This window comes from Diplotaxodon limnothrissa, linkage group LG9 (genome assembly GCF_057381915.1).
Source record: "Diplotaxodon limnothrissa isolate DT_005_m linkage group LG9, D_limnothrissa_male_GT1.1, whole genome shotgun sequence".
In the NCBI taxonomy this organism is placed as follows: domain Eukaryota; kingdom Metazoa; phylum Chordata; class Actinopteri; order Cichliformes; family Cichlidae; genus Diplotaxodon; species Diplotaxodon limnothrissa.
In genome coordinates this window covers 100,100-111,607 of record NC_140604.1, presented here as the reverse complement: position 1 = coordinate 111,607, position 11,508 = coordinate 100,100, and the positions used below count along the sequence as shown (strand labels likewise).

Sequence of the window (11,508 nt, the reverse complement as noted above, 5' to 3'; positions counted from 1 at the left end):
TGATCCCACCAGTGAGATATTGAGATCACTGGTGCTGAGAGAAAAGCCTTTTGTTACCAGACTTCTTTAACCTGCTGCAGTTGACTAGTTTCCTGCAGGATTGAACCACATTTGCAGTGAGTACTAGGTCTTGTCAAAGTAACTGCTGACACTTCACTGGCATTAACACGTTCCCTATCCTCCTTACAACTAAGTTTAACTTGATGTGATTTTAAAAACTAACTTTTACAAAACGTATCCACTGATTCGGTTTGACTCTGGTTTCTAAAAAGATGGCGGGACATGTTTTTACTTAATATTGTGTTTGCTTTCCTGTGACTTCACACACTCGTGTGGTTTGTCCACACACAATCTGGAGCTACAAGAATGACCTGGATGACTCAGCACGAGTGATCTTCAATGATCACCGTTCTGTTAGCGCACAGCGTGCAGTTCTCACAAGTGTCTGCTTGGAGGTAAAGCTGGGCTACAGCGTTTCTATGCTGTTGTTGCCGGGAGGCGTGAAGCCCTTTCCAGATCCATCAGAGCCAACTCTCTGATTTCTTCCAGAATAGAGTACAGACTGGGAGTTTTGCTCTGACGAAACTCTCTTTCCTCTTTGGAGAGTTTGGGGCGCCGGGCTGTCTTCTCCTGAGCCAGCGCCTCTTCATTCTGACGCACCACCTCTTTGACCAGCTGACTGCGGCCCTGAGGGCTGGGCTGCTGGGACTTGGCACTGTGGTGAGGCTTGTTGCTGATGACCTCGAGGTTTAGACGGTCAGCGTGGCAAGTTGAAGAGTGGACAGAAATACGAACCTGAAGAGAGCAGAGAACGTAAGTCACAGTATTCCTCAGTTCGATCACTACACAGTAATGGCACCTACTGAAAATAGTCTAATGGAATGCTATGCAAAGACAGGCCCACTTAAGGTTTGTGACGTAATATATAACAGCAGTCCTCTCAGCACTGTGCGCAGCGTCACAGCTAAGTAGACAGTGGTGTAGAGTGGAGAAGTTTCCGACTGTGCCACAATTTTGTTCATAAATAGGATAAATTGGATACGTATGTTACACACACGTATCCAATGTAACAAACGTTCATCCATCCGTACACGAACTTTCTTTACTGTGCTTTCTAACATTCACACGACGTGGAGACTGGAGCAGAGGGGGAGAAAAACATTCATTAACACTGTGACCTCGGTCAAGTGTCACAGTGAGGTTGTTGTTTTGTTGATTTGTTTGTTGAATATCATCATCATCTCTTTGTTTGATATGATCATAGCTTGACAGCAGTCAATGCTGTGGTGGACAACTTGTGTTTGGGCTAATGTTTCTTTCTATCTTGTTTTGGCCACATGTGTCATCCATCATCATCCATCAGTAAGCTATGTTGTTAGCATTGCCTTTGCCCTTTGACATTTATGACCCCAGGATAAGTCCATGAAAGAAAGAAAAGATGTTGATAACAGTGGAAGCAGCAGTACTCTGTCACTTTTTCATGTCTTAAAGCCAAAGATGTGAGAATAACACACCGTTACTTCAGTTTCTTTTTGTTAGCTAACCTTAGGGTAATGTTTCCTGCTCTTTTTGCTTAAATCACATGCACTTATTCCTCACAATCATCGTGTGTAACATGCCTGAACTTAATATAACTTGACGCCAGTGATGGGCAGCAACGCATAATTAGATTACTTTTTTCAAGTAACGAGTAAAGTAAGGGATTACTGTTGCAAAAAAGGTAATTAGATTACTGTTACTGTCCCGTAAACACGCTGCTCTACTGTGTTACTAAACCGTGAGTTTGTTTGCAAGAGTGTCTCATGACAATGACATAAGTGCATGCGACGTTTGTGGTAACAAACGTGTGCAGAGCAACAATGGATCATTTATCGAGTGCGAGAGAGAGAGTGCGACCGTGCAGCGTTTAAAGGCGTTTATGTGAAAACAATTACCGCCCACTGTCATTTTTTATCTCCCTTTACAAAAAGGTTTGTGTAGAAACGCCACAAACTGGAAGCATTACATTTCTTGTCTTGGAGGAGAGCCTCCCCCCCCCCCACACTTATGTTTTTGTTTTCATATAATATTTAAAAACAATAAACTGAATAACTTTAAATGATTTATTTTCAGGAATCATTTTCGTCTCATTCATCTTACTGACGTTTTGTTACCTTGAGATTAGCTAACAAAGCAGCAACCACACAACACTTTATCACAACAAGATCATAAAACGTCTCTTAATGTTGGACCACAAAAGATCCAGTAGTCGTATGAACCTGTGATTCATATACACTCATGCATATATATTTGGAATCGTCGCCTTTAGGCGCTGCATTGCTGGAAACCTTCTAAAATGATTGATTAGCGTTTTCTGTGACTTACGGTGATGTGGTCAAACAGTTTGAAGGTGGAGGTGCCACAGCTGGAGGTGGTGGTAATGCGGTCCGGGTATTTTCGCACAGTGCCACCCTGCCAATCACAGCTGCCGTCCTGTCCCGCTACCACCACCAGGCCCTCTTTGTTCTTCAGATACACAGGCCCCCTCACACCATACCTGTGAACAACATGGCTGTGGTCAGAGGCAGCCTTACTTACTCAGTGATATTACTCAACCTGCTTTGCGCCCTGTGATTTTAATCATTACATGGATTCTACAGCCTTCTCAAAATGACCACAGGTTACATTTTAATAAACTGTTAATATTGCATATCCCTGTAACACCACAAGCATGGAGAACACTGATGTTATTAAATTACACTTTCCTTGCAATAAACAAGCAGCAACCTCCAGAGGTTAGCTAAGCTAACGTAGAAGTGCCACAAACACAAGGCTGGCTCCAAAGCACCGTCCCTCCCCACAGACTCAACTTCAGCAATGCAATTAACTTATTTAAAGCCTGGTAGAGAAAAGATTCGGGGTTTTAGCCGATTTTCCCTGCTCACAATAAATGTTTAAGGAATTAGTTTAGTAAATTTATACAATTTAAAACTCATTTTGAGGTTTTTTAAGAGAAAATAAAACTAGCGTGTATACTGTTAAATATACATTGATTAGCGTGCAATTACATCTTCCAACAAATTCATTCATTGTCATAAACTTTGAATTCGTCTATTAAAAATACACGAGTGGTTGGCCGTCTGTGAGCTGCTGTACAGCTCCATTAAACAAAGGAAAAGAAGAAGACTGCAGAACAAAACACAGGACTGAAGGTTCTTACTCTGGGATAAACACCAAGACACCGTTGTCTCGAATGGAGTAGACAACAGCGTCAGCCACACAGCACGGGTCTGTCTGAGGGTCTCGTTCTCTGAAAAACAGACACTGAAACAGTGCTGTGGATCGCATTTGGGCTGCCTGTGCTGCCTGCAAATGAAACACAGACGTCAGCACAGCTTCTGTTAATAGAGTAAGAGGTGAATCATTGAAAAACACAAACAATAAAACACCCCTGACCCTGTTCTTGCTGTTGACATGGTGAGCCATTTCCTCCACTTCTTTGTTACTGGCTGGTGCTTTACCAGATACAACGCCCCTCTGCATGTGCAGGGCTGCGGTAAGAAGGCGGTGCACGACAATGTCTGCGTACCGACGGATGGGTGAGGTAAAGTGTGTGTAGCGATCCAGAGCCAGACCTACGACAACGAAGCAAATATCAGCACGTTAGCCTTCTTTCTAGTTCTCAGTCGAATAATTCTTCACAAACAACAGACGTTGGACAAGTGTGTGCAGACGTGTGATGGATGGACTGACCCACAGTCACACTGAAACTCTAGTGCAGCCAATAAAAGCTGTGCAGCGGTATCGTACCATAATGGTAGTATTGGTCTTGAGGATGAGCACCAGTGGAGAAGTACAGAGCCTGTGACATAGCAGTGGTGGCCATCATTCTGAACAACCTGTTCACCAAGGGGTCCTGTGGGTCCACAGCTCGGTCCAGTGAGGCAGCTAAAGCCTTGTTGGACCTGAAGGAACAGAGCCAGAAACCAGGGATGAGTGAGGCCTCTCATCTCAGCAGTCAGTGACACAAAGCTACTTGCATCACCATGTCTCTTGTCCTGGGACCGGTTCTGCTGTTGGTTTAACCCCCCCCCCCCCACAATCCTCCAACCGCACATTCATATTTTGTTTTCAAACTCCATTGCAGTTCATTCCACGCCTCAGATCCTCAGACCTTTTGTAAACAGTTAAACAAATAAAAGTTAACTGTAATAGATTACAGGTTGTAATTAAATAAATCACTGCCTCTTTTAAAAAACAGAAAAACAAACCATCTTTAATTATTTGAGTTGTTTGTTTTGTTCCCGTGTGAGAATATTCAACACTGCTCTCTGTGCAAAACGGGTTTAAAAGCATAAACAGCTGTGGGATCCTGTTTGTCCGGGATTTGAACCGGGGAACAAACTGCGGCAGGATCAGCGTTGTGCCGAGGTCGGCATCGCCGACAGCATGTGTTCCCCCTGCGTGGCGAGCGTTCGCTGGGCACGGAGTGTGGATCCAGGTTACGCCGCCTCCATTACAAACAGTCAGACGTGGAAGTAGTGATGTTTTAGTTTTGTAAAAAAGTGAAACCTGAGTGTCGTTACATTACCATTCAGTTTAAGGGTTACAACAGAAAATGAAATATTTATTGTCCTCTCGTGGTATCAGACGGGATTATTTTAACAAACGAAGGACATTTTGCCTGATAATTATATTTATCCTGTAACTTTACTGTGTAAAGAGCTAAAACCTCCAAAGTTTCAGGAGTAGTTAGTCGTTATAAGAAGTGTTTGTGAACTGAAAATCAAGAATGTGGGATCCTGTTTGTCCGTGATTTGGACAGCCCAGCGTGTGCTCCCGACGCAGGGGAAACTAATTCTGTCGGGGAGACCGACCTTGCCACGACAGCTGTTGTGAAGCTGAAGCCAAAGGCAAGATATGCTTCATCATATGTTCTAGTCTTTGGTTTGGAAGCATATTTGGCTTCAACCTCAACCTGAGCTGAAGGAACATGTCTTCTTCTTGTCTGACTGCTCATGTGACACCTGAGTGTGTCCCCGTGTTATCAAACATTTCAGGTTCACACACTTGTGTGTCTGAACATGATGTGCGTTGGACTACAATATGCATTTCCTCAGTTTCTATACTGAACAGTCAAAAACATTACCTGGTGTCAATGGTGAAACCTTTGGCCTTTGCAGTGTCCACCAGCTGGTTGAATAGCTCCTGTTGTGGTGGTGGGTGACACCTTAGAAGGGCCTGGTTGGGGAAAGCTTCCTGGATCTTGCGGGCCACCCAGTGGTTGGCGTAAATCATGCACTCTGCCACGGTCTCATGGACCTCCAGGGGCTGACGAGGGACCAGGGCCGTAATGTTCCTCTCCTCATCCAGCTGGGCACCCACCTGAAAAGGGAAAATGCTTCTAACGTGACTTCAATGAAAAAGAATATGAAAATGCATCAGTGGGCCACATTTTACTACAGTTTACTTTAACTCAGTTGAACATGCACCATTCCACCGGAACAAATGCTGCACGGAGAACCAAATGTGAATGAATCTCAACCTGAAAACAGTCTACTGTCTTTCCTACGTTCAGCTCTCTATCATACCAGTAAGAACACATATCCCTAACAGGCACACAGCTCTGCTCATGGGCACAGAAACTCCACCGATCTGCTGTTCATGCTTTTTGTTTATAGTGGACAGCCAATCAGAGTTTAAGTTAGCTCAAAGGAAATGTGCCTTAAAGAGAGAACAAAACTTTTCTCAGACTAAGGATGAACTGAGGGGACCCAAAGCACTTCAGCAGGAACCAAAAGAAGCCAGAAAGTTTGGATTTGAACACAGTTTTGGCCGTTTTATATAATAGATCAAGATGAAACATCTGTTGTCCTTATCCTTCAGGACAACAGATGTTTCACCAGCGGTCAATAATCCAGCTTTGTCAAGATAAGAACTTGATTTTTGGGTGGCAGCTCAATCATTAAACACACTTTTAGAAATATATTGGTTTTTCCACTATCCCAGAAGCAACCCGAGAGAATCATTTTTACTTCATATCAATATTCTGTGTGCGTACAGCCATAACAGGAATGCAATAACTGAATAATAAATAAATCCAAGACATCCTATTAGAGAGCATCTTATAGAACAACAGGAATTGTCCATATGAGGTTTTAACAGATGGCCGACCAGCCGCTGTAGATAAATGGCTGTGATCTAATGTGAAAACTGTCAGTGGTTTCACAGTGGAGTGCTTGGTTTCTTTATTCCAATATTCTCACTGAAATGACTTTCTGATAAAATGTTTTCTGCTGAGGAACGTGTTCTGCTTAGACGCCTGATTTTAAAAATAACGTCTCTATTAGACCGTACTATAATTTATTATCGATGAAAAGAAATATATGGTATCCATCTGTAATTCTGTAAATAACACAGCAAAAAACCAAACTAAACATAAAGACCTGGAAGACTCCTGCGTCTAAATTCATTCAGTTATTGTACTGAGTCCTGAACATGTTAGAAATATGGTATCTAAGCAGATTCTTACTCTGGGTGGCATTACCTTGGCCTCCAGTAACACTGTGAGGAACCTTGGAGTCATGTTTGACCAGGACATGTCCTTCAATGCACATATTAAACAAATATGTAAGACTGCGTTCTTCCATTTGTGCAACATCTCTAAAGTTAGAAATATCCTGTCTCAGAGTGACGCTGAAAAACTAGTTCATGCATTTATTACTTCCAGGCTGGACGACTGTAATTCATTATTATCAGGATGTCCAAAAAACTCGCTGAAAAGCCTTCAGCTGATCCAAAATGCTGCAGCAAGAGTCCTGACAGGGACTAGAAAGAGAGAGCAGATTCCCTTCATTGGCTTCCTGTTAAATCCAGAATTCAAAATCCTGCTCCTCACATACAAGGTCTTAAATAATCAGGCCCCATCTTATCTTAATGACCTTGTAGTACCATATCACCCTATTAGAGCACTTCGCTCTCGCTCTGCAGGCCTACTTGTTGTTCCTAGAGTATTTAAAAGTAGAATGGGAGGCAGAGCCTTCAGTTTTCAGGCCCCTCTTCTGTGGAACCAGCTTCCAGTTTGGATTCAGGAGACAGACACTATCTCTACTTTTAAGATTAGGCTTCAAACTTTCCTTTTTGCTAAAGCATATAGTTAGGGCTGGACCAGGTGACCCTGAATCCTCCCTTAGTTATGCTGCAATAGACCGTGGCAGCTGGGGGATTCTCATGATGACGCCGAACATCATCATCACCTCTTTGTCATCATTATCACTGACTACATGTTTATAGACCAATCTCCATTTAATCATTAGTTATCATTAATCCCTGGCCCTTTTCCACAGGTGTCTTTTGACCTGATTTCCTCCCCTCGGCTGTATGAAGTGTTTCGGGGTGACTGATACTGAATTTTCTAACCATGATGTCATCTGACAAAATGACCAAACACAGAGGTTAAGTCAAACTTTCACTTAGACAGAAGCTTAGAAGGGAGAATCTTCTGCAGCGAGAAAGATAGTGGTTCCAGTTTTTAATGTGCAGAATGGATTTCTCTCCACTGAAGCTATGTGCACGGTTTACTTTGTTTGATTCACTTCAGATTCATTGAATCATTTTGTGTCGTATGTTAGACGTCAGTAGTGACGATGTGTTAGGGTTAGACACTCAGCTATAACATGCTTACGCTTTCAATTAAGAACATGAACCTTAAATGTTTGCAGTCTTTATTTATATAGTCTTACTGTTAAGTACACACATTACCAAAACACACAAAATACTCTATGAAGATACAAGAAACCAATCATACCTCCACTCCTTCCAGCTCCAGCGCTCCTCCTCTGTCCCTCTTTGCCCGAAGATGTCTGGCTACATGTGTGAGCATCTCAAGTGCCTCAGTGAGTTGAGCTAGCTTAGAACCCTTTTCCTGAGGACCCAGGTTGGCCAGTTCCGCTACCTCAACCTGTTCTCCGTTGAGGAGCGCCTGAGCCAGCTCGTAGTGGAGCTGATAGGAGGAGCGGATGAGTGTACGACCATACCAGACCTCTTGGACTTCAAGGGATTCTGCGTCAAGCTCCCAAAGCACGCTCATTGCATACCTGAATTTGAAAGTGTCAGTTACACAACTAGCATGCATTTTAAGCATATGAAAATGAAACGTGTGATGGGAAGTCTACTAACCTGTCAGCACCTCCCAGCAGTGAGCAAAGGTCTGCGCTGAGAATAGCAGGCAGCATGTCGTACCTGCGGTCTGCCAGGTAGTAGGTTGTAGCCCTTAAGAAGTGACATAATAAATATAAAAAGGCAATGAGATCAAAGCAGCAGCTTTATCATCTTCTTTCTAATCAAAAGTGAGACATAATTTGAAAATAAGTACTAAATATTCAGAGTTTGTTCCACCTTTGTCATTTTCATCCTTCTGTTTATTAATAAGTCAGGAAGGATGAAATAAATAAGCAAAATGTTTTTCTTATGATTTAATAAATATTCCCCATTTTCTGAAATAGAATTTAAGGCTTCAAACCACAATCATGAGATTTTAATTTACTTCTTTAAAGTGTGGAGGCGAGCTGGACAGGTGGGTGATCTGCACGCTGCTTTGTGGACAGCTATGAAATGTAAAATGGAATTTTAGAGTAAGTCAGAGAGAAAGCAGAGGACCAAAACTACATTAAAAATCACAACATAAAAAATATATAGTAAGATTTCAGTATTATTTTATAAGTGCACGTTGTTAACAGTCTACACGGAGTTTCTCTCCTCACTCGGCTCTCAATCATCTTCTGTACATGCTGCTGCTGCTGCTGCTGCTGCCTTTAAAAAACGACATGCACTTCATGGACCTTCTTACTAATTTATCTGCAGACTACACTTTATCAGATACATTTTATTAGCACTGGGTTAGACACTTCTGCCTTCTGAACACTCCTTTCTTCACTTCCAAGACTCAACAAGGTGCTGAAAGAATTCCGTAGAGATTTTGGATTATAGCGAGATTACACCGAGATGACAGCAGAATGCATTTGCTGCAGATTTGTCGGCCGTTCAGCTGTGACACAAATTTTTTTGGGCTGCTTCCCTGTCACATGGTGTCATCGCTGCATGTTCCCAGGAAGGAAAATTTGTGGAGATCAAGTGCAAGCATTACTTTTGCAGCCCCGACCTTCACTTCATTTACTGCAGATATTTTAAACTCAGTTTTATTCATTTGTACAATACAGCACAAAATAAATAAATAAATCAGAACATGTGCATATATCTGGACATAAACACAGATGAATATCTTCTTGTTCTATTACTGTGGTTCAACTGTCTTGTATCATCATCCTCTTTATTAATAAGATGCACTGAAAGCCAATTATAGACAAACCATTAACATCAGGTACTCAAGGTCACATGCCATCATGTGACCTCCGGTGTTTTCCTGACACCCGTAACTGTACAAAGGGGATCTGAAAACAAATGATGTGTGACACACTGTTCTTTACTTCTACCACTCAGTAGAATAAAACTAATTTAGTTGGAAGCGGACTCATTTTTCCTTTTTTTGCTGCATGACCTTCTGGTTGAATGTTGTGTACAAGTATGGCTGCCATGTCCCGTAGTAATATATTTTATGAAGGCCACAGTGAAAATCACTCAGGCTTTCCCACAGCGGAAACATTCCCCTGTCCTGTTAATGGCATCGTACTCAAAATGAGCACAAGTTCTTCGTAACAACATGGACCACTGTGTTCTGTGTGTAGCAGTTCTCTACTGTGAGAACCCCAACCACCTTTTAGCACGACCAGCATTCGTCCATTCGCACACATATTCATACAGCGCGTTAGTCTATACCTTTAAGCATTTTCTCTCACATGCACACTCACACTAACGGATGCATCCAGGGAAATTTGGGGGTTAAGTATTTTGTGCAAGGTGACTTTAACATGAAGCCCGAAGGCACCAGGGATTGAACCAACAACGTGCTGACCATTGGTTCAATTCCTGGTGCCAGTGATACTTTCAAAGCCATCATGGACCCTGTGAAGTCCTTCTACATGTGATTAAATGATAGACATTTAAGGCTTAATGCTTCACATCAGACACGAGCCTTATTTAAGGTGGCCCTCTGTGTTATTTATAATTGCGCTACAAGGCATGCTGCTGATGCAACATTAATTCAGGCAACAACTTTCTTGCCTCTTTGTACTTCTGAAAGTTCCTCTGAACACTTATGCAAGATGCTGTAATTTTCTTTTATCCTTTTATATCCCACCTACTCTACCCAACCACTCCAACCAGTTCCTCACCTTGAACGTGCCTCCAAGTCTGTGAGCGAACCCTCTTTGACAAAGTGAGTGACATCAGCAATGTGAACTCCCAGCTCCAGCCTTCTGTTGGGGAGCTTGTGTACAGACAGCGTGTCGTCTACATCTTCACAGCCGCGTGGATCGATGCTGAACACCAGGCGACTGTCCCTAAGATCCCGCCGCTCTGCCACCTCAGAGGGGTCTACCGTCCACGGCTTCTCCAGAGAGTTGACCGGCATCTCTCTCAGCTGATGGCAGACGGACAGGCACAGCTAAACAGCCGCATAGTCTTTTGAACTTTTCACATTTTGTTATGATTCTATACAAAACATTAATAATAATAATAATAATAATACATTTTATTAAGCGCCTTTCAAAACACTCAAGGACACTTTACACAAAGACAAAGCAAAACAGTGTTTCACTTTCAGTTGCTCCCTTGTCACAAGGGGTCACCACACCTGATAGCTCAGCATCTTTTGATACGGCAGAGTTTTATACCAGATGCCCTTCCAGGCACAACCCTGATTTGTATCTCCGGTTGCAATCGAACCAGTGACATTTTGCCTGCAAGCCAGTGTGTAAACCACTGATGAAAAAAGGAAAGAATGAACTATTCCACATATTTAATGATTCTTTAATATTTTGTTGATTTGATAATAATAATAATAATAATAATGGATTGGATTTATATAGCGCTTTCCAAGGCACCCAAAGCGCTTTACAATGCCACTATTCATTCACTCTCACATTCACACACTGGTGGAGGCAGCTACAGTTGTAGCCACAGCTGCCCTGGGGCAGACTGACAGAAGCGAGGCTGCCATATCGCACCATCGGCCCCTCTGGACAACAATAGCTATATTGCAATCTTTAAAACCTTTGGTTACTATGGTAACTCTCTGATAACCAAGCACTCTCTGATGTGACCAATCACAGAAGCTCTACTGCCACCCCCTTTATAACATAAAAAGTTATGAATGATGTTCCAGTCTATGATAGTGGACTCATCTGTGCTTGTCCTTTGTTACAGCCCATTGCAACCCTTACACTCCTTACAGTGGAAATGCAGTTGTCTTCAGGTGTTGCCTAGGTTTAACTGCCGATTGTCTACACCTGGTGAGGTGTGGCTAAAGGCGTTCCTGAAGTGGTCTAGTCCAATCACCTTCTCCAGGCCAATCAGCATTCATGCTGTGTCCTCGGTTATTCTTCCTTGTACACGCCTCATCTCATCACTCAT

The 11,508-nt window shown here is 42.6% G+C and overlaps 1 protein-coding gene across 1 annotated transcript; it reads right to left on the bottom strand.

The window, feature by feature from the left end:
* Positions 1-74: 74 nt before the first annotated feature.
* LOC146624930 (DIS3-like exonuclease 1) lies at positions 75-10,572 on the bottom strand. The gene is made up of 9 exons (XM_085361850.1): positions 10,269-10,572; positions 8,158-8,250; positions 7,787-8,075; positions 5,129-5,364; positions 3,790-3,944; positions 3,436-3,614; positions 3,200-3,345; positions 2,365-2,536; positions 75-795 (listed from the first exon to the last, which is right to left on the bottom strand). The coding sequence occupies exons 1-9, from the start codon at positions 10,505-10,507 to the stop codon at positions 478-480; spliced, it is 1,827 nt and encodes a 608-aa protein (XP_085217976.1). The 5' UTR covers positions 10,508-10,572; the 3' UTR covers positions 75-477.
* Positions 10,573-11,508: the final 936 nt, after the last annotated feature.

Coding starts and splice junctions, on each gene's coding strand:
- LOC146624930 (XM_085361850.1), bottom strand. CDS start 10,507: ATGCCGGTCAACTCTCTGGAGAAGCCGTGGACGGTAGACCCCTCTGAG. Junction 3,945..5,128: donor GGTTTCACCATTGACACCAG/GTAATGTTTTTG, acceptor CTGTTCCTTCAG/GTCCAACAAGGCTTTAGCTG. Junction 3,615..3,789: donor AGACCAATACTACCATTATG/GTACGATACCGC, acceptor TCGTTGTCGTAG/GTCTGGCTCTGGATCGCTAC.